The sequence below is a fragment of the Heterocephalus glaber genome, unplaced genomic scaffold (assembly GCF_053883595.1).
Source record: "Heterocephalus glaber isolate CG9 unplaced genomic scaffold, H.glaber_assembly_v1.0 deba00001497, whole genome shotgun sequence".
In the NCBI taxonomy this organism is placed as follows: domain Eukaryota; kingdom Metazoa; phylum Chordata; class Mammalia; order Rodentia; family Bathyergidae; genus Heterocephalus; species Heterocephalus glaber.
In genome coordinates this window covers 45,800,823-45,824,907 of record NW_028258320.1, presented here as the reverse complement: position 1 = coordinate 45,824,907, position 24,085 = coordinate 45,800,823, and the positions used below count along the sequence as shown (strand labels likewise).

General features: G+C 35.7%; 1 protein-coding gene across 2 annotated transcripts in view; it reads left to right on the top strand.

Moving 5' to 3' along the window:
* Nucleotides 1-9,326, top strand: part of Blnk (B cell linker) — a 115,375-nt gene extending 106,049 nt beyond the window's left edge. For both annotated transcript variants that reach the window (XM_013069900.3, XM_004838572.4), the window contains exons 16-17: nucleotides 3,584-3,739; nucleotides 8,968-9,326. In XM_013069900.3, the coding sequence (XP_012925354.2) occupies nucleotides 3,584-3,739; nucleotides 8,968-9,087 (276 nt within the window). In that variant the 3' untranslated portion in view covers nucleotides 9,088-9,326. The remainder of the gene's footprint in view (nucleotides 1-3,583; nucleotides 3,740-8,967) is intronic.
* The last annotated feature ends 14,759 nt before the right edge of the window (nucleotides 9,327-24,085 follow it).

The following is a 24,085-nucleotide window of genomic DNA, read 5'->3' as shown; positions in this document are numbered from 1 at the left end:
TGGGTCTGTTGTAATTTCATCCTTTTCATTCCTAATTGCATGGATTTGGGCCTTTTCTTTCCTTTTTCTGATAAGGTTGGCTAAGGGTTTGTCAATTTTGTTGATTCTTTCAAAGAACCAACTCTTGGCTTCATTGATTTTTTTTTGTATCATTCTCTTAGTCTCCATTGCATTGATTTCTCCTCTGATCTTTATAATTTCCTCCCTTGTATGAGCTCTGGGGTTGTCCTGTTCTTCTTTTTCTAGAAGCTTGAGGTGCAGCATCAGGTTGTTTAATTGGGCTCATTCTGTTTTCCTAATATGCATATTCACTGCTATGTATTTTCCTCGTAAGACTGCTTCCATTGTGTCCCATAGATTCTGATATGTTGTATTGTCATTGTCATTTAATTGAAGGAACTGTCTGATTTCTTCTTTAATTTCCTCTGTGACCCATTGGTTATTCAGAAGTGTGTTGTTCAATTTCCACGTGTTTATGAAATTTTTTGAGTTTCTTTTGCTATGGATCTCCAATTTCATCACACTGTGGTCTGATAATATACAGGGGATAACTTCAATTCCTTTGCACTTACTTAAACATATTCTACGTGTGAGTATGAGATCTATTTTGGAGAATGACCCATGTGCAGCTGAGAAGAATGTGTATTCTGATTTTGTGGGGTGGAAGACTCTGTAAACATCTGTTAAGTTCATTTGTTCAAGAGTTCAATTGAGTCCTAGTATTTCATTACTTATTTATTGTCTAGTTGATCTATTTGTGAGAGTGGGGTATTGAGGTCCCCCACTACAATTGTATTAGTGCATATATGACTTTTCATGTCCGTTAGTATTTGTTTTATATAGTTGGGTGCACTAGTGTTTGGTGCATAGATATTTATGATTGTCATCTCTTCCTCTTGGATTCTTCCTTTTACAAGGATGTAGTGTCCTTCTTCATCTCTCTTAATCAGTGTTGGTTTGAAATCTACTTGATCTTCCAAGAGGATACCTACTCCTGCTTTTTTTCGGGTTCCCGTCACATGGAGTATTGTTTTCCACCCTTTAACTTTCAGTCTATGAGTTTCCTTTTGAATTAAGTGTGTTTCTTGTATGCAGCATATTGTTGGATTTTGCTTCTTGACCCATTCTGCCAGTCTATTTCTTTTGATTGGTGAATTGAGACCATTAACATTGATGGTTATAACTGAAATGTATTGACTTGTCATTGCCATGACTTTTTCTTTTTGTTGGGTTCTCCCCCTTTACATTTAATTTCTTGTCATGCCAGATGGGTTCGTTCTGCTTTGCTTCCTGGGGTTGTGATCCTCAATGTCTGTTCCTAGGGTAATGTGTAAAATTATTTGGAGTGCTGGTTTGGTATTCATGAAGTTCCTAAGGTGCTCTTTGTCATGAAAGTATCTTATTTCTCCATCAATTTTGAAAGATAGTTTTGCAGGGTACATCAATCTGGGTTGGAGGCTGTTTTCTTTTAGGGCTTGGAATATGTCACTTCAAGCTCTTCTTGCCTTGATGGTTTGTGTTGAGAAGTCTGCTGTGATTCTGATGGGCTTTCCTTTGTATGTGATTTGTTTCTTTTCTCCGACTGCTTGTAGAACTTTGTTCTTCTGTTGAGTTTCTGGAATCTTAACAATTATATGCCTATGTGTAGATTTTTTTTTTATCAAGGCTATTTGGAGTCCTATATGCCTCACTTATCTGTATGTCAAGCTCTTTTCCCCTGCTTGGGAAGTTTTCTGCCATTAGTTCTGTGAAGAGATTTTTTATGTCATCTCCACTCTCTCCTGTTTCTTCATTGAGCCCAATCAGTCTTATGTTATTCTTCTTTGCATCATCTAGCAGCTACTGGATTGATTTCTCATGTTCCCTTATAATTTTGAAGCAATTTTTATTTTCCTGGTCACTAATTGCAATCTTATCTTCTCTATCTGAAATTCTGTCCTCACATTGGCTCATTCTGCTGTGTAGACTTTCAGTGGAGTTTTTCCTGTCCTGCAAATCTGTTTGCATCTGTTTTATGGATTCCATTTGTTTCTTATGTTGGGATTCCATCATGTTCCTCAGCTCTTCTCTAGATTTATTAATCATATCTTGCACTAGGGGCACAATTTCTCCTGTTTTCTGAGAAATTATTTCTGATTTCATTTTTTCCAGATCCCCTTTTGTTGCCAGTTCAGTGGGTCCAGGTGGTTGAGTATCAGAGTGTTCCATCTCATTTCCCTTTGGGGTTGCTGTAGGTGATCTAGAAGTCTGGTTTTGAGACTTATTTACGTGTTTTCTCATTTTGACTGTGGCAGGGCTTTGTTAGCGCCTGCACGGATTACCTCCTCTGAGCTGGGAGAGGTGGGACAGGGGCCGGGAGCAGTGGTAGGGATGGTGACCCAAAAGCCCTTTCCTGTGGCTGGGAGCAGCCGGAGGGATGGTGGCCAGGAAGCCCCTTCCTCTGGACCAGGAGCAGTGGGATGGCGGCTCAGAAGCCCCTACCTCTGGGCCAGGAGCGGTGGAAGGGAAGGTGGCCCGGAAGCCCCTTCCTCTGGGCCAGGAGCAGCAGGACAGAAGGTGGCCCAAAAGCCCTTTCCTCTGGGCTGAGAGCAGCTCCAGGGATGGTGACCGGGAAGCCCCTTCCTCTGGACCAGGAGCAGTGGGACGGCGTCTCAGAAGCTCCTACCTCTGGGCCGGGAGCAGCAGGACTCAGTACCTTGGTCTGGTGGTCTGGTGTCCTCTGCGTCTTTGTAGTGTGGAACCAGGTGGCTGCCTGTCTGCAGCGGGGTGATTCGGCATATTCTGTGTGACTGGGGACCTCGGTAGGGCATGGGCAGACCTGCCTGTCTGCAGCGTGGTGATTCGGGGTCTTCCGCGCGACTCAGGACCTCCATCTCATTTCTTTATTTCTGAGATAGGTTTCACTTTTTCTTTGATTTCTTTCTTGAGTCTAATCAACTCTGGTTGCATTTCTTCTTCCTGCTTATTATCTATAATTTTTGAATTGCAATTCTAGGATAGTTCTGTAAAATATGTGAAAAAAATTGGAGTACTATTTATAGGGTGTTTTTCACTTTATATAAGTTCTTTGAAGAAAGAATTGTTGCCAACTAAAAGTTTTAGTTTCTTGGTTTCATTTTCTCCTTATAGTACTTTTGAATGGAATTTATTTAATACTTATTTTATTCATAGGCAACTTGTGAATATGGTTCCTAGTTTGATATTTTTCTCTAGGTTTGATTTTTACTGGGTGGCCTTTCACACATTTCTAAATCCTATAAAAATAATACTTCAGTTAACACATTGAAAAACTAGCATTGACTTCACTCAGGATGTTTTATGATCTATAAATTTTCTATATTTTACTGAACTGTTTTTGTAGAAAATAATAAAAAAATATAATCAGTAATAAAAAATGATAGCTAGGTAATATAGGTATTCATAAGTTGAATTTCTAGCCTTTAGAATTATAAGTAATACTGGGGCTGGGGATTTAGCTCAGTGGTGCCTGCGCCTGCCTCGTAAGCACAAGGTCCTGAGTTCGATCCCCAGAACCAAAAAAAAGTAATACTAACTATAATTATTCTTTTATTTTTTTGAACAGGATGGATCATTCCTTATTCGAAAAAGCTCTGGCCATGATTCCAAACAGCCATATACACTAGTTGTATTTTTTAATAAGCGAGTATATAATATTCCTGTGCGATTTATTGAAGCAACAAAACAATATGCTTTGGGCAGAAAGAAAAATGGTGAAGAGGTTAGTAATTTCTTTTAATTCAGTTCTGTAACTGTGCACTGAGCACAAAGACATCACACTGCATTAGGTACTGCCGATGAAGAAAAGGAATATAAGAGTTCTTGGTCTTAGGATTGCACGCACTTCATAAATAGAGTACAAGATAAAATACTATAATGGGACAATATATCCTATGAGAAATAGCAAAGAAGAAAATGATGTGATATATACACTGGTCCTTGCACCCAGTTAATGATGTCCAACTGACCTATGATATTAGTTCAGGAGGCTTATAAATTAAGGCTGAAATACCAAGTAGAATTAAAGTTTAAAAAAATCAAGGTCATGGTCTAGAGCTCCAATGTCAAGACCTGGAATCTCAACTCAGGTACCAAATTAGGAGACCAGGGAAGGATCCAGAAGAGATGAAGGAACTTGATTTGAAGCATTAGACAATAGCCCTTGGACTAGAATGAGTTTATAGGCCTATGGCATGAAAACAAAAATCACATGGGTCTTACAGTATCAACCAAACACAAACTTCAATGCCTCTTTAATCTGTATCAATATCAAAGTTTAGCATACCTCAGTTTAGCCACCCTGTTCTTATAAATGAGCCCTGGAATATGAACTGGTATAATCCATGAATGGTCTAGAAAGAGTGATAGTTGTTCTGGTCCAAATGATGGGTTGAATTTTGGATCAGCAGATGAAAGTTAGATGGAAAAATAAGTGCAAAGTACAATCTAAGCAGAGAAAATAGAATAAACAAAGTTCAAATTTAAAAATGCTTAACAGAGAGTGGTAGTGCTTACCTGTAATCCAAGCTACTCGAGAGGCTGAGGCAAAAGGATCACAAGTTTGCACCTGCTGTCAGCAACTTAGCAACTTAGCAAGACCTGTCCCAAAATAAAAATAAAATAAAAAGGGCTGCGAATGTGGCTCAGTGCAAAGGTTCTTGATCCAATCCTCATTAGCACAAACAACAACACACTTGTTTTCAAGATTTCTTTGGAAGAAACCACACCTATTGTCAGAAAGAACACTAGTTAGAAAGTGTTATAGTTGGTGAAGTGTCAGTCTTCTATACTGGATGAAGACAGCAGCTATTTCTTGTTCATCTTTGCATTTTCAGAATGAAAGTGCAGTGGCAGGCTTTAGTGGACACCTGATAAAGGCATACTAATGAATGAATTGAATTGTTGGTTGAGTGGTTATAGGTAGATGAACAGCATTTATAAAACCAACAGAAAAAGTCTTATGTATTCTTCAATTTGCCTTTTAAAAAAATTATGGTAATGGGCCGGGGATTTAGCTCAGTGGTGCCACTGCCTGCCTTCCAAGTGCAAGGTCCCGAGTTTGATCCCCAGTACCAAAAAAAAAAAAAAAATTATGGTAAGAACACGCAGATCATATAATATATCTCCTTAACCATTTTTAAGTATACAGTTCAGCAAGATTAAGTATATTTATATTGTTGTAAATAAGATCTCTTAAACTTTATCACCTTATACAACAGAAATTCTATACTTATTAAACTCTTTCCCCCTTCCCTCTAGCCCCAGGAAACCACCATTCTACTCTCTATTTGTGTATTTGACTATACTGGATATCTCATGTAGGTGAAATCATACTGTATTTGTTTTTTATGACTGGCTTATTTTGCTTAGCATAATGTCCTTCTATACTGTAGCATGGAACAGGACTGCCTTCATTTTTAAGGATATATAGCACCCATTATATGAATATACCACATTTTGTTTTTCCACTTATCTATCAATGGACATTTGGGTTTCTTCCACCTTTTAACTATTATAAATAGTGCTGCTATAAATATGGCTATACAAATACCTTTCCAAGATCCTTGTTTTAATTATTTTGGATATCTCAAAATGGGATTGCTAGATCATGTGATAATTCTATTTTTTTTTAGGAAGCACATTTTTCCATAGCAGTGGCATCATTTTATAGTCCCACCAAAGGTGCACAAGAGTTCAACTTCTCCACAGCCCCACTAACATTTGTTATTTTCTCTGTTTTATATTTATATATTATGTTATATAGATACTAACAGATCAGCGTTTCACCCTACTCCCAATATTTCCAGCCCATGGACCAAAATAAGTAGTATATTATTGTAGTGACAGGTGGATATACTGAGAGTCAATTAAGCTTTTAATTAAATTATGTATAATTTTAAAAAATCACGTCTGCCATATGCTGAACATCCAAATGAAAAATGAAGATTTTGGTTACATGATACCAATGTGTCTATTTTTTCAGGCATCTGAATTTTTTAAAAATTATTTATTTATTTAATTAGTGCAAATTAACAGTACGTAATATTTACATTCCTTGTGGGGAGTTGATACATGTGTATAACACATCTTAATTTCTTTTTTCATCCCCTTCCCTTCCCTGCCTCCATCTCTGACTCTTTTTATTTGAGAAAGATCTATCTCCTCGTTTCCTATTATCCATCTTTTATTTTGCTCTTTATTTTTATTTTGGGTTTCTCATACAAGAGAAACATACAATATTTAACCATGTCTGATTTATTTCACTTAACAGTATAGTCTCAAGGTGAGTTCATTGCCTACAAAGACTCAAGTTTATCTTTCTTTATGCCACAGTAGTACTCTAAAAGAAACCCTTCTACATTGTTGGTGGGAATGTAAACTAATGCAACCACTATGGAAATAAGTATGGAAATTTCTCAAAAAACTAAAAATAGAAATTACAGGGCCGGGGATTTAGCTCAGTGGTTCTGCCACCTGCCTCGCAAGTGCAAGGACCCGAGTCCGATCCCTGGTACCAAAAAAAAAAAAAAATAGAAATTCCATTTGACCTAGCTATTCTCTTTCTAGGTAACTTCCTCTCAAAATTAAAAATAGCATATTACAATGATACATGCATACTTGTGTTTAAAATAGCTAAATCTTGGAAGCAACCTTATGTGTCTACGTTTTTTTAAAGTCCATGTTTGTATCTGTCTTGGGCATATATGAGTCAGTAAAGTAACCAGTTGATTCACTGTTTACCTTTTCATGCAGATTTTTTGGCATTGTATGATACACTATGGAGTAATTCTATAGCTATGATACTTCTGCTTTATTTTATTGGCCATGAGATTTTGAGTTATCAAACATTGTTTTTCTGTAGATATATAAATATCTCAAATACACTGATTTTTTTTTCAAATACACTGAATTAATGTGAACAGAAAAAAGAGAGCAAGAACTGAGGGGAAACTGCAACTAACTATGCCCAATTCACCTTTCTATTTTTTTGTGGGGGGTACTGGGGATCGAACTCGGGACCTTGCACTTGGCGAGGCAGGCAGCGGAACCACTGAGCTAAATCCCCTGCCCTAATTCACCTATCAAATTACAAATATGCTTCAATTCCACTACCTAGTTCAAATCGTTCAAGTCCCTCCAAAAAACATTTCAATCCCCAAATACTACAACAAAGCAATATTCAAAAAATATTCAGGGATTAGATGGGTGGAATAAGTCATCAGTGTAGTATAGAAATTCTTTTCTATGGTTCCTGGGTTTAATACACATTTTCTCATTTGGAATCTACTTCAGAGAAGTTGTGCTATTTCATTTTCTGGCCCTTTAGTATATAAATTTAATTTCCAACTGCATTTGGTTGAATAACATGCTATACTAAACAAACAGAATAAAAGTATTACAAGATTTGTCATAAAGAGAATTTCATTGGCAATTGCAAGAGGGCTGAATGTTTGAAGAGAAAGTAAGGAATAAAAACAGTATTTGAAGGTTCCTGTCTCTTTCCTCGTCTCCCTCCCCTAATATTCATATAGCCAAATATCTAAAAGATGACAGGTATTTCATTTTAAAAATTTGGCCAATAATTTCAATATTTTACTTTATTGAATATATAGATTTTTAGAAGTCTTTGAAATAATTAAGGCTTTTTAAATTTTTTATTCCAGTTTTCCAATTTGAAAACTAAAAGAGACAATAAAATAAATTGATATGAATTACTAAATTCATAGCATAGTTGTGGAACAAATAATTGTTTTAAAAAGGAATAATGCTTTTAAAAATGATTCTAAATTCATTTAGTTGATGACTGTGAATTTGTAGCTTTTTTTTTTTTGGTACCAAGGATCGAACTCAGGACCTTGTGCTTGCAAGGCAGGTGGCAGGACCACTGAGCTAAATCCCTGGCCCATTTGTAGCATTTTTTGTGTATACAGTGCAATTCATTTCATGATCTGTGTTACACTTATTAATCTTTCACTTAAAATTTTGATCACTTTTCAGAACAAAATTTGTTACATCCTTAAATTAAAACCCATAGACAAGAGAGATTAAAATATGGAAAAATAAATATGTATGGCAAGAACCTAGCGTGAAATTTCATTATTAATTAGGCACTAAGTTAGATTAAGCTTACCAGTAGTCAGGCATAGTTAGAAATGTGAGGGTTTATAAAGCTTTTTTTGCTTGTTCAAAAAAAGAAAATCTTTGTGTTTCAGTTAGCTTCTCTTACTATTACAAAATACCTGAGATAACCAACGTATAAAAAGAAAAGGTTTATTTTGGCTCACCGTTTTGGAGGTTTCAGTCAATGACAGTTTGGTCCACTGCTTGGGGCCTGTGATGAAGCAGCACATCATGGCATTACTGCATGGCAGAGCAAAACTGCTCACCTCATTGTGAGAAAGTAAAAACAAAAAAGGAAGGGAACGTGGTCCCACAGTCCCCTTTGAAGGGACACCCCCAATGAACTGAAGACCTCCTCCGAGGTCTCACCTCTTAAAAGGTTCTCTGCTTCCCCATAGCACCACCCTGGTAAACCATCCTTTAATACATAGGCCTTTGGTAGACATTTAAGATTCAAACTATAGCATCTTGTATTTAAACTTTTGTCTCCATAAAGAATGTAGAAAACTTCACTGTATGATAGTTTCATATTTGACTTGAAATAAAAAGCAAAATATTAAAATATTACATCATAACTCCATGAAGAAATTTCTCCAAGTAATTATGCTAATTGAGCCTTTCAATGTGTTTTGAGTCTTAATAAATATAGAAAGGTCCAAAGTCTGCCACCCTGGAGTTTACAGCCTTTGTGAAACTAGATTTTTTTTTAGCACAGTGTCATCTGGGGCCCAATAATTTATTCACTTGAAAAAGTAGAAGATGTGAGAAGTGGAGCATGAAGTTAACATAAATGTCAATGTCTAATTCATTTATGTTTTCTTTCTCTAGTATTTTGGAAGTGTTGCTGAAATCATCAAGAATCATCAGCACAGTCCTTTAGTTCTTATTGACAGTCAGAATAACACAAAAGATTCCACAAGACTGAAATATGCAGTTAACATTTCATAAAAGAAAAAGGATATCACTATAATTGCTTCAGACATCTCCAAGTCTCTTGAGAAAAGTTTCCAAAATTCTTATTTTGGATTATGAATCATCACTAATAAAATAGAAGATGGAGGCAACTATTAAGGTGGTCATCCACTCCTTTACAAATTGCCTGCATGAAATTTTTCTGTTGCTTGACCTGATGATCTGGGGAAGTGGAGTTCTTGTAATATTCTCCAAATAAATGTATTGAAAAGAAACAAGTGTAAAATGTTTTTATCGTGTAAGAAAATAATAAGTATTATACTCTTGTATAAAACAAATATGCTGGAAATTTAGGCCTCCACAGTGAATGTAGCTGTGCTGTCTACTGTCAATGCTTGACAATTATGTCTTGGTTAAATGTGTAGAAAATAAAATATTATAGGTAATCTATGGTATTTGTAAGTATAGATTGGGGGTATAATAGTGTGTGAGTGTGTGTGTGTGTGTGTGTGTGTGTGTGTCTGAAACCATGGGAGATGTATATGGAAATGAACTTCCTAAAAGTTCTCCAGGATTTTGTTGTTAGAATTGCCTATTAAAGATAATTATAGCCTTTTTGATCTGCATGTATGTTAAATAGAACCTACATGATATGAGGTTCAAAGTGAGATGACAGAAAAGCTAGATGGGAAAGGCAATTCCCACAGACAAGAGTAGAAAAGCAGCTATTGATGAACACTAAAAAAATAAAAATACACCATTGTGAGTAGCCATGACCAAGGTCTCACATCAGCCTAGAAATATTTTATGCTTTGTCATATGAAAGCTTTTCTTTCTACTGAGTACAACACTGAAATGATAAACCAGTTAATTAACTCTAGTAATTGGAAACACATTTGATCGCTGAATAAATCAGTCCCTGAAAGTATTTTGAAAGGCTAAAGGGTCATGATTTTGGAGTAACTCACAGACTCATTTGTAACAATAATTGTATTTTTAAATGTCGTATTTTCATGATTACTATGATATGGGTTGAATTGTGTTCAGGGTCTTTACAGATGCAGTTAAGATGAGATCAATAAAGCACGTGTTTTAGTGACTGGGAGAGAGAAAGAACAAGAGAGTGAAGGAGTAAGGGCCAGGGCCAGAGACAGCAACAGTGACAGAAAGACAGAGACAGAGAATGATTTGGACACAGACACAGATGTGCAGAGAGGGAAGACCATGTGAAGAGACACCCAGGGAGAACACCACATGAAGATGAGGATCAGGGCTGATAAACCTACAAGCCTAAAAGTGTCAAAGATGGCAGGAGAGGCAAGGTCAGATTCCTCTGCAGGTTTCACAGGAATCTTGGCCCAGCATCTTTATTTCAGTTAGAGACATCCAGAACTGGGAAACAATAAATTTTATTTTTTTAAGTCACCCAGATTGTGGTTCTTTATTATGGCAGCCCTGGGAAACCAATACAATTTATACTTTTTACAATGAAATCAGATATATAAACATTTTGAAAATTTTATATGAAAAGCCTTTTTCCCCTTTTAAGAAAACCATGGAATCATTTATAATGTACTAGAAAGGACAACTCACAATTTAAAGAAAACTTGGGTAACCTTTTGTTAAGCAAAGCATCTATTCATAGAATGTAGTTTCAGCTCTCTTATCAGCTTTTCTCAGTGTTACATGGAACTCTTTTCTATGAAAGTAAATCTTCATTCATTCTTTCTGCTGCCACAGTAACGCTCGTTTCATAACATTTTCTGCCCCATCTCCATGCTCCTCCCCTAAGCATCCTATTCCACCAAGGTGGAGTAGCATAGCTGAAAGATTATACTAATTCACAGCTGGGGTTGATACTTTAGCACTGGTGGGGTGGATTTCTTGGAATAGAGACTGGAAGCCCTTCTCTGCAGAAGGGTCCTCTCTTCTGAAAGTTAGAAGAAATATCCCATCCAGCCTTTTCCCCATATCACAGAAGAGTCCACAGGAGAATAACTCTGCCTGCTTCTCTAAAGCCTTCCACTATAGGTGGTATTATTGATGAGGGTAGACTAGCCTTCAAGAGATTTCAAAACCTGGTCTGTGATTTTAAAGGCTTGATAAACAAATGGATTTTCATAAAGATATTTTCAGGCAAGGAAAGTGGTGGGACAGGAGACATTGGTCAAGGAGAATACATGGTGTAGCAGCTGAAGAAAGAAACTCTCTAATCCAATTCCTGTTTTCCATTTCAAGGAGTTTGCAAACTAAATTGCAGCTGTGGTAATAGGAAGTCTGAAAGTGTGTCCAAGTGGACAATAGAGACAGGAAGGCTAGATCTGTGGCTATCAGAAGCTTGCATTGTGTTATAAGGACTCAGCCATTGTGATAGCTTGGTGAGCTTTCACTCTGCAGCTGGGTGAGGTCTGCCTAGAAGGGAGTCCCAGAGAGGAGAATGTAGTGAAGCAAAACCAGCAGAACATAAGGCATGGCCTTACAGCAGGAATGAATTGTTATCCTTCAAAATGGCCTTATGATACTGTACAACTCAGCCCCTATTTGTAGGTAGCATTGCTCCCACGATAGTTGTACTGAATGGCCTCCCTACTTAGTGGCTGTGGCTAACCACAAGGTTAAACAATACTGGCTTCTGAATTAGGACTGGACATCCTAGATCTACCATTTATCTATTTTATTGGATGAGCCTCCTACCACTTTGTAAAATAATAGTTTTCTAGTAATGATACAAGAGTTTAAAAAGTTTGCATACTTTAAGCATTCAGCACTTAGTTGTGCCTAATAAACTTTAATTCTCAGTCCCTAACCAAAATATCTTTTGCAGAGATAAAAAGTTATCTGTGGACAACTCTTCAAATAAATCCACCTGTATTTTTGAACATTTAATAACTCTGATTATATCAGAGAAAACCCAAATATTTTCTCTTCATCTGTGGTTTTTAATCTTTTAGTAGATACAAATTCTTTGAATCTGATGAGAGTTATGGACTTTGTCTCAAGGGAAAGTAATGCATTTACATATATGAACAAAATCTCACATCAATTTTTATGAGATTCCTGGGCCCTTGGGGCCTATATACCAAGAATCCAAAGATCCAAGGCTATGGATCCTTGCCCTACATTCTTTTTAAACTGTGGCTTATCAAAATTACCATACTACTCTATTGAAGATCTGAATAACCCTAAAAGTAATTCTTCCATTAAATAAAAAGCAAGATACTGATGTGGTTTAGCACAAGGGCTTTGGAGATAGTTGCCTTAATTCTAATTTCAGTTTTAACAATAACAGATTGCATGAACTTGGTTTCTCCATTTGAAAAATGTAGATGGTAATACAAATTACCTTATGAGGATGTTCGATGAATTATTGAAAACTAAAAATAGCCAGATGTGGTGGTGGTGCATTCCTATAATACTAACACTCTGGAAGGATAAGGTAGGAGGATTCTCTCTCTCAAAATAAAAATTTTTAAAGGGTTGGGATGTAACTTAGTGCAAAGACCCTGGTATTAATCCCTAGTACTAAGAATACAGTGGTACCTCAGTTCATGAACTTAATTTGTTCCACAATTATGGAAAAAAAGGCCACTAAACTGTTTAAAAACAAAAGCATTTGTGAACTGGGGTACCACTGTAAATTGTAAAAATTCAAAAATCAGAATTATTATTCATTCAATCAGCCAACATTTATCGGGCTTATTCCATGTCCAATAGTACATATGTTAGGTACATGAAATGTACAGATAAATCATCTCAACTTCTGAAGGTATTTAAACAGTAACTTAAGTTTTTTTAAAAAATCAGTCACAATTTTATAAAAATATCAAACAGGGCTTTTATCTAGAAACTATAATACTTAAAAGAATGCCCTCTGACAACATACCCCACAGGTAGACCATGCCAGCTGTGCTTTGACCCCTGACCAATTCCACACTTGTGGATTACATGCTCTGGCCTCACCCACCCTCCAACTCCAAGCTGGCTCTGAGTTTTGTTTCACCTTGGAGCAACAGAGGTTCTGACCAACCAACCAACCTGATTGTGGCTGAGGCCAATGACATAGGAGAGAAGGTAAGCCCTAGAGAGTCAGAAGATCCAGAGAGAAATAAGAGACTGAGTCAGAAGCTCTGGCCTCAAGAAAAGCCCATGGTTATTGTAAACTAAAAGTACAACATGGGGTTTTACTCTGAATGTGACTTGTTTACAACAGGCTAGAGGTGGAGAAGAAATCCAGTGCAGTCCTCATCATATTAACAGAGTGTTTAATCAGGTGCTATTTTGGAAAGGGATCAATTGCTCAAGACTGACTACAGAACAACTACAGAACAATGCCACTTCAGAGTTCCCAGTGTTACCCTCCCACAGTGACTAGGTGAGTGACACCCACAGGAGACCTCTGCAGAGAAGGTGCAGGTTAGACATAGACCCTCTGTGAATTTTAAATTCATCCCAGGAAGAGCATGGGCACCACTCTTCATGGTGAGAATCCAGGCACACTGAATATAGCTTTCAGATGAGGCTGGATTTGAAAGTGGCATTAAGTCCAGAAGTATGTTTGAATTCCTTCCCTGTGGCCTACATCCAGCAAAAAATAATTGTCTGATTGCTTCCCTCATCCACCAATATGAACAAAGACATGCCTTGGCTTGGATGGCTGCCACTGTCTAGGGTGTATGGACAGAGAGATTTCTAGAGTGGGTGGGGGCAACTCACAAATCCACAGGCCATAATTCTAGGCAAAGAAAATCATGACTTGCTAGATTTTAAGATTGTAGGTCCTAGAAAGAAACCAGTTATTCAAAAATATGAGAAATTTTTCTTCGGACTCAAATTTTTTCTTTCTTTTTTTTTGAGTTTGAGGGTACCCCCACCCTGTTTTTTTTTCTTTTTCTTCTTGTCTCTTTTAAAATTTTTCTTGGGGTTGGGGATGTAGCTCAGTGGCACCAAGACAAGGTCCTGAGTTCGATTTCCGGTACCTAAAAAAAAAGAACCAGTAAAATTTTTCTTTCCTTCTTATTTTTCTTTTCTTCCCTTATTTCTCTCTGTTTTCTCTTTTGCTTGTTTGATATTTTCTGTTATTTTTATCTAATACTATTAATTTCCTTTTATTCCTTAATAGGGTCCTCTATCTCACTTTTCTCACTTCCTTCTCATATTCCACTAATTTTTCAACTTTTATTCTTTTCATTCTCCAGTCCTTATCTCCTTGATCTTTACATGCATAACAATTAAGCTTTATGAGTCTTTAGATAGCTAATTTTTATACTAATCTGTTGAGTACTATTCAATTGCTAGTGGAGGTAAAGGTATTAATTATATTTAGTAGATACTGTATTAATATTTGGTTTATCTTAATGTATACAATAAATATAGATTTCTTTTCTATGGTTAGGGGTAATAGATTAGCTTCTTGTGGCATGTCAGTATCCAGTTTATTGTTCCTGATTTTATTGCTATTGCCAATGTGGCATAGTTGTTACTAATAATTGGTTTTCTCTGTATGTCAGTATCTTAATTGCCTTTGTATCATTAACAATATTGTATCCATTCTTAGAGAACTGGGTGCTGGTCCAAATACACTGTAGCTACTCCTATGAAATAAATGAAGAAAATAGTATGCTGGCCTATAATTAGCCATGCCCAGAGTATATCACTGAAAAGAAGATACTAACTAAAGAGCTTTCCATACTAACAAAAAAGTATTCCACTATACCTGATCCACAAACCTCATCACAAAAACAAAACAAACAAAGTACAACAGAAACATGAGAAGACAAGGTGGCAAAATGCTCCAAAAACTCCCAACTCCCCCAAAGCAGATTCATGGGCATCAAGGGGCAGTAAAACAAAAGGCACACAGCCAAATTATTTGAAAGTATAATAGAGGAGATCAAAAAGAAAAGATTAATGAAGTGTTTGGTGAGCTGAAAGAAGATAGAAATAGTCAAATAATAGATATAATAAAATGATCAATGAGCTTATAGATGACACTAATAAGTAGATGCCAGATATAAGCAAAATGATTCAAAACATGAATAACCAATTTAGCAAATAATTAGAGTCCATGAAAAGTTACCAGTAAGAAATCCAGGAGATTAAAAATTATATTGAAAGTATGGACAGCAGAAGTGAACAATATGAGAACAGAGTGTCAGAACTAGAAGACAGTGCCAGTGTTGGTGACCAAATATGCACAGACAGCTTAAAAACAAGAGAACATAAAACATGGATCCAAAATCTGTTACATACTACAAAAATTAATGTAACATTAATTGGAATTTGTGAAAAAACAGGAGACAGTGCAAATGACATAAAAATGCAGAAAACTTTTCAAATATGGCTAAAGAATTTAACACACAAATAAGTGAGGCATATAGAACCCCAAATAGCCATGATCAGAAAAGAAGCTCTCCAAGACAGATCATAGTCAAAATCTCAGAAGTCCCACACAAGAACAGAATCTTAAAAGCTGTTAGAGAAAAGCTATTAGTCACTTATAAGGGTAAATCCATTAGAATTACAAAACTTAAAGGCCAGATAACCATGAATTAAAGTGTTTCAAGCCCTAAAAGAAAACGACTTCCAACCCAGACCAATATATCCTGCAAAACTATCATTCAAAATTGATGGAGAAATATGGTATTTCCATGACAAAGAGAATCTTTAAAGAGTCATGACCAACAAACCAGCACTTAAAAAAATTCGCAAGTATATCCTAGAAAGAGACAATGAAGCTAAAAATATCACAAGATCTAATGGAATCAACACACCTGGAGGGATGAGTAAAGTAGGACAGAAACAAAAAAAAGACAGGATCAGCAACAGGAAAATAATGCGATGACAGGAATAAGTCAATACATTTCAGTAATAATACTTTTTTTTCAATTAAGTTTATTGGTATATTTTAGGTATAAAATACAGTTACATTCATCATTGGGATCTTGTACCTTTACATGAGTATCTTGGTCCTTATTTTTTTCCCCTTCCCCTGCCCTCCCTTCACCCCCTCCACCTTTCCCTATTTGCAAAGACTTTGCTTCCATTTTTTTCCTTTTCTCATATTTTTTCTTTTCACTTCTTTCCTTTCCCCTACCCTTCCCACTTCCCCTACTCCTTTACACCTTTTCTTCCTATTACACAATATCAATTATACATTTTAAAAATTACAATATCAAGATCTAGAGACACTACTACAGATTTTACAGAATTTAAAAGGATATAGAAAGCATATTACAAAAATCTTTTTTGAAATAAATTTGACAACTTCTAAGAAGTACCTTGGAGACAAATTAATGAAACTAACTCTGGAGGAAATATAAAGCTTGAATAGCACCTATTAAAGAAAGTATATTCCTAGCTTGAAAACCTCCCTATATGACAACAACAACAACAGGCTCATATACATTTTAACAGATAAATTATGTCAAACATTTAAAGCAGAAAAGAGTAGGAACACTTCTCCTCTCAGTTTAGGAAATCAATGTTGTGCTAATACTAAAACTGGATAAAGATACTAGAAGAAAAAAGTATGAACATAGATAGAAATTTGTTTAATAAAACAAGCTCTTAGAAGCCAGATCTGGCAGTATGTAGAAAGTGGTTTTATTATAGGGATGGCAGTTCAGCATTGGAAGATCCACCCCCAAAAGTCATCATTTTAACAGAGGAAAGGAAAAAGCCATGTGATCCTGTCACTAGTTGGAGAAAAAGTTTTAGACTAAATTCTACACCTGTTCATGGTAAAAGCTATCAGGAGACTAGAAGTACAACAGAATCTTCTCAACAGATCAAAGTCATGTAATCCATACTTCCAGCAAAAACACCTTATATGAATGGCGAAGATACAATGCTTTCTCCTAAGGTGGGGAACAAGGGCAGATATGCCTTCTCTTCATCTGTCCATTAAGCTTTGAAACCTAGGCCCAAATCAAAATAGTTTGGCAATAAAATGACACAATTAGGATAGGATTGGCAATGTAGATGTAAAATCTTTATATGTAGATGAAATGATCATCTACAGAGAAAATACTAAGAAATCTCTAGGAGCCCCTAGAACTTGTATTTGAATTTAGCAGGATTAGAAAACACAAGGTATATATAAAAATTCAGGTCTATGTATACTTGCTATAAATGAATAATTGGATATTGAAATTTAAAAGTTATGTAGGAGTACAAAGGACCTAGAAAAGTAAAAAGAAAAAAAAACAGTGCTGGAAGACATTTAGTACCTAATTTTAAGACTTCCTCTAAAGCTACAGTAATTAAGGCAGTGTTGGTGTAAGGAAAGACATATATATCATTGGAATAAAACAGAGAATCTAGAAATAGAACCACACATACATGGTCCACCGAGTTTTGAAAGATTATTTAACAGTAACATTTTATAGAACATAAACTCAATTCAAGAGCAGAGGAAAAGATAGTGTTTTCAGCAAATGGCACTAGAACACCTGGTATCCGTATATAAGAAATTAACTTCAACCCTTTATTTCCATACATAAAAATAACTTGAAGGGATCGATGAACCTAAATATGAAGACTAAAACTATAAAACTTTAAGAAGAAATTATAAGGGAAAATGTTTATGAATTTAGGGTAGGCAAGAATTTCCTAGGATATAAAAAACATGATGTATAAAAGAACAAAATTGATAAATGAGATTCCATCAAAATTTAGAACTTTAAATGACATCCATAAGAAAATGAAGAGTAGTCCTTAAACAGACCATATTTATAATGCATATAACCTATGACCAGAATATATAAAGAACTCTTACAGCTCATTAATAGACAACTCAGTTAAAAAGTAGACACAAGAAGATGATAAATAGCCAGTACAGCACAAGAAAAGGTGTACAACACTAGAATCAGAAAAATACTAATCAGTACAATAACAAGACTGAATTATACACTCATTAGGGAGATGAAGTTAAAAGTTTTAAAAGAACAAATGTCAGCTTAGGTGTGAACCAGTTAGAACTTTCTAATACTGCTAATGTGAATGTAAAATGATAAAACCATTTTGGAAAACAGTATAGAAATTCCTTCTATTACTGTTAAGAACCAACAGTCCTGTTCTTAAGTTTTTACCTGAGAGGAATGAAAACACATGCTCACAACAGATTTGTACATACAAGTTGAGTATCCCTTATCTGAAATTCTTGGGACCAGAGTGCTTCAGATTGTCCTTTGAAATCTACTTCATCTGCAAAGAGGATAGCTACTCCTGCTTTTTTTTTTTCAGATTCCTGTCACATGGAGTGACATGGAACTTTCAGACTATGAGTTTCTTTTTGAATGAAATGTGTTTCTTATATGCAGCACATTGTTGGATCTTGCTTCTTGACCCAATCTATTTCTTTTGATTGGTGAATCGAGACCATTAACATTGATGGTTGTAACTCACACATATTGACTTATCATTGTCATGACTTTTTCTGTTTGTTGGATTCTCCCCCTTTGCATTTAATTTCTTGTTGCGCCTGATGGATTCATTCTGCTGGGCTTCCTGGGGTTGTGATCCTCATTGTCTTTTCCTAGGATATTGCCTAAAATCTTTTGGAGTGTTAGTTTGGTATTTATGAAGTTCCTAAGGTGCTCTTTGTCATGAAAGTATCTTATTTCTCCATCAATTTTGAAAGATAATTTTGCAGGGTACATCAATCTGGGTTGGAGGCTTGGAATATGTCACTCCAAGCTCTTCTTGCCTTGATGGTTTGTGTTGAGAAGTCTGCTGTGATTCTGATGGGCTTTCCTTTGTATGGATTTGTTTCTTTTCTCTTACTGCTTGTAGAACTTTGTTCTTCTGTTGGGTTTCTGGAATCAACTATTATATGCCTATGTGTAGATTTTTTTTTGATCAAGGCTAGTTGGAGTCCTATATGACTCACTTATCTGTATGTCAAGTTCTTTTCCCCTGCTTGGAAAGTTTTCTGCCATCACTTCTGTGAGCAGGTTTTTTTAATGTCATCTGCACTCTCTCCTTTTTCTTCATTGACTCCAACCAGTCTTATGTTATTCTTCTTTGCATCATCTAGCAGCTGCTGGATTGATGTCTCGTGGTCCCTTACAATTTTTAAGTAATTTTTCTTTTCCTGGTCACTAATTGCAGTCTTATCTTCTATACCTGACATTCTGTCCTCACTTTGGCTCATTCTGCTGCATAGACTTTCAATGGAGTTTTTAATCTCCTGGAAATCTGTTTGTATTCATTTTATGGGTTCCATGTGCTTCCTACGTTGGGATTCCATCATGTTCCTGAGCTCATCTCTAGATTTATTAATCATGTCTTGCACTATGAGCACAATCTCTGCTGTTTTCTGAGAAATAATTTCTGATTTCATTTTTTCCAGATCCTCTTTTGTTGCCAGTTTAGGGAGTCCAGGTGGTTGAGTATGAGAGTGTTCCATCTCATTTCCCTTTGGGGTTGCTGTAGGTGGTCTGGAAGTCTGGTTTTGAGACTTGTTTACGTGTCTTCTGATTTTGATGTGGTGGTGGTGGGGTGCTGTTGGTGCCTGCATGGCTCACCTCCTCTGTGCTGGTGGGGGAAATGATAATGATCAGAGCAGAAATTAACAAAATTGAGACTAAAAAAATCAGTGAATCAAAGAGCTGATTATTTGAAAGAATAAACAAAACAGACAGATCCTTAGACAATCTTACCAAGAAAGGAAAGACCCAAGTCAATGCAATTAGAAATAAAAAAGGTGAAATCACAACAGACACTTCTGCAATCCAGAAGATCATCGTTACTTACTTCAAAAACCTGTATTCCACTAAACAAGAGAATTCAGAAGGAGTGGATAGATTCCTAGATACATATGATTTGGCAAAACTGAAACCTGAAAATATAAAAACTGAATAATCCAACAACAAGCAATGAAGTTGAGGCAATAATTTTTAAAAACCTACCAACAAGAAGAGCCCAGGTCCTGATATTCCACTGCTGAATTCCACAAGGATTTCGGGGGAAATCAAAGAACAATAGATCCCCAAACACTTCAATAGAATTGAAAGGGAAGGAGTGCTTCCAAACTCATTCATGGAAGTCAGCATCAGTGTGTTTCCAAAATGAGACAAAGACCCAACTGAAAAAGAAAATTACAAGCCAATCTCTTTAATGAACATAGATCCAAAAATCCTGAAAAGATATTGACAAATCCTCAAAAGGATCATACATCATGACCAAGTAGGCTTCATTCCAGCTATGCACAGATAGTTCAACATATGCAAATCAATAACTGTAATACAATAAGTCCCTGACTTATGAACATTCAAGTTGTGAATTTTCACAGTGTACTTTATAAGAATATAAGACTCACATTGTTGGTTTATGAATAAATGTAACTTACAAACAATTCTCCTAAAATAGGAATTGTTCATAACTCAGGGATTTACTGTATGCCTCATTAACAGAAGCAAGGACAAAAACCACAGTATCATCTCAATATGTACAGAAAAAACTTTTGACAAAATCCATTATCTAGTCATGATAAAAACCCTGAAGAAAATAGGTACTGAAGGACTTTATCTCATTCTGATAAAAGCCATTGATGACAAAGCTACTGACAACATCATTTTCTGATATCCTCTTCAATCTCTTTTTTCAGAGTGTTATAGTTTTCATGGTAGAGATCTTTTACTTCACTCATTAGATTGATTCCTAGATATTTCATTTTTGGGGATGCTATTGTGAAAGGAACTGTTTCCCCAGTTTCTCTCTCAGTGAGACTATTATTTGTGTACAAAACTATTGATTTGTTAGTGTTGACCTTGTATCCAGCTACTGTACTGAATTTGTCAATTAAGTCTAGAAGATTTTAGTAGAGTTTTTTGGGTCTTCCATGTAGAGTATCAAGTCATCAGCAAATGATGAGTTTAATTTCTTCCTTTCCTATCTTTATTCCTTTTATTTCTTTCTCTTGTCTAATTGCTGTGGCTGTTTCCAGAACTATATTGAACAGGAGTGGTGATAGTGGACATCTTTGTCTTGTTCCTGATTTTAGCATGAAAGATTTCAGTTTTTGACCATTTAGTATGATGCCAACATCATTTTAAATAAGGAAAACTGAATGCTTTCCCTTTAAAATCGGAATAAAAGAAAATGTTCACTATCGCCACTCCTGTTCAATATAGTTTTTGAAACAGTAGCCAGAGCAATTGAGCAAGAGAAAGAAATAAAGTGATATGTATAGGAAAGGGAGAAGTCAAATTACCATTATTTGCAGATGCCATGATCCTCTACATAGAAGACCCCCCAAAAAATCCACCAAAAAATTCCTAGAATAACCAAACTCAGCAATGTCATAGGATACAAAATGAAACATAATAGCATACAAGTATCAATAGCATACCCATACATCAATAATAAACTTGTTGAGAAATTAGGAAAACAATAATATTTATAATAGCATCAAGAAAAACTAAATACTTAGAAATTAAGCTAACCAAGAAAATGAAAGACATTTCTCTACAATAAAAACTACAGTACTCCGAAAAAGGAGATCCAAGAGGATATCAGAAAATGGAAAGATATCTCCTGTTTCTGGATAGGCAGAATCAGTATAGTCAAAATGACCATACTTCCAAAACTGAAACACAGATTTAATGCAATCCCAATAAAAATATCAACAGCATTCCTCACAGAACTAGAGAAAAGAATCCTAAAATTCAACTGGAACCAAATAGCAAAAGCAATCCTGGGTAACAAAAATCAAGCAAGGAGTTTGATTCTTCATCAAAATCACCAGGGCTGGAGATTTAGCTTAGTTGCACCATGCCTGACTCACAAGCGCAAGGTTCTGAATTCGATCCCTGGTACCAAAAAAAAAAAAAATTATCAAATTGAGATAATATCAAATTCAAAAGCTCCTGCACTGCAAAGGAAACAATCAACAGAGTGAAAAGATAACCTACAGAATGGGAAAAAATTTTCCCAGGTGTTCCTCAAACAGAGGACTAATAACTAGACTATATGAAGAACTCAAAAAACTTAGATCCTCCAAAATAAAAGATCCGATCAAAAATTGGCAACTAAAATGAAAAGACACTTCTCAGACTAAGTGCAACTGGCCAATAAATACATGAAAAAATGTTCATCATCACTGGACACTAGAGAAATGCAAATTAAAACAACATTGTAATTCCATCTTACCCCAGAAAGAGTGGCTATCATCAAGAAATCAAATACTAATAGATAATGTGAAATAGGAAGAAAAGGGGCAAAGGGGAAGGGGAAGTGGTAGGGGTAGGGGAAAGGAAAGAAGGGAATGGAATTAATATGAGAAAAATGAAAGAAAGGAAACAAAATCTTTGTAAATAGGGAGGGATGGAGGAGTTGAAGGGAGGGCAGGGGAAGGGAGAAAAAATAAGAACCAAGAGAGTATGTAGAGGTGGAAATTTCCAATGATGAATGTCATTATACTGTATACTTAAAATGTACCAATAAAATATACAGTTATATAGTGAAAAAAAATCCAATACTAACAGATGCTGGAGAAGCTGCCAGGGAAAAGGAACCCTTTTATAATGTTGGTGGGAGAGTAAACCAGTACAACCACTATAAAAATTAATATAAAGAATTCTCAAAAAACTAAAATAGTAGGGGTGGGGATTTAGCTCAGTGGTTTCTCCACCTGCTGTGCAAGCGCAAGGACTCGAGCTCAATCCCTGGTACCCACCCCCACTAAAAAAAACTAAAAATAGAAATTATATTTGACCCATCTATTCCCTTTCTAGGTATCTTCCTGAAATACTTAAAAGCATCATATTACAGTGATACGTTTATCCATGTTTATAGCAGCACAACTTATAATAGCTAAAGATGCCAAATTTTTTCACATAAAGATGATAATATTCTAATATAAACTTTTGAAGAAGATTTGTGGTAATATCCTCTTTCATTCCTGATATTGGTTATATACATCTGTTTTCTTTTTTTATCACTCTAGCTAAAGTTTTATAAATTGTTTTTATCCTTCCAAAGTACCAGGTTTTGTTTTTATTCATTTTCTCTCATTTGTCTTTCTACCCACTGATTGCCACAGATGCTTTTATTATATCCTTCCTTCCTATTTTTGGGTATTATTTACTCTTCTTTACATATTTTGCTAAGAACTTTTATGTGTTTTCATTTTCCCATATAAATATTTGAAGCCAAAAATTTCCCTCCAATATCCAGTTTTAGTGACAGCTTTAGTGACATCTAACAAATTTTGATAAAGTTTTCTAATTTTCATGTAATTAAAAATATTACCAGATTTCTCTTGTGATTTCTTCCTTTAGTTCACTGGTTTATCAGAAAAGTGCTGTTTAATTTCCAAATATTTTTAAAATTTTCAAATATTTTTCTGAACTTGATTTCTAATTGGACTCTGCTGTGGATAGAAAATACACTCTGCATAAATTCAATCTTCTTAAATTTATTGAAAATTGTAACAATCTAATGGATGATTGTATCCACTTGTAAGTACTGTGAACTCTTGACTTATGAACTCAATTTGTTTGAGAGGGCCACATGTATCTCAAGTTGGTCGACTGAAGGCTCAGGCTCCTCTATAAAGCCTTCAAAGTCTCTCTCCTGTATACAGGCAGATGTCAGTGTCCTTAGAGAGACATTGGCCCAGGACTTCTCAATTAACCCCACACAGGAAAGGATGTTGTAATGTTCCTCCTGGAACTCTTTCAGGGTTAAATCTGTATTTAAGACCATCTGGAAGCACAAGTGCCAGCATTTGGGTCATAAGTCAAGACTTTGGTCATAAGTTAAAACTAAAATTCCAGTTGTAACCCAGTTGTTTGTATGTCTGGCCAGTGGTAACTCAAAGGTCCATTGTAACAAGTTACATTCTGCAATTCTTGGGTATTCTGTAAATGTCATTTTGTTCATGTTGATGTTATTTAAGTCTTCTATGTCCTCAGTAAGTTATGTTATTGATATGAAGTAAGGCTGGGGAACAAGATGTTCATAATGGCTTTGTACAGCTTTAATATATTCATAGGAATTCAGAAGACCACTTTCATGCTCAACGATGACC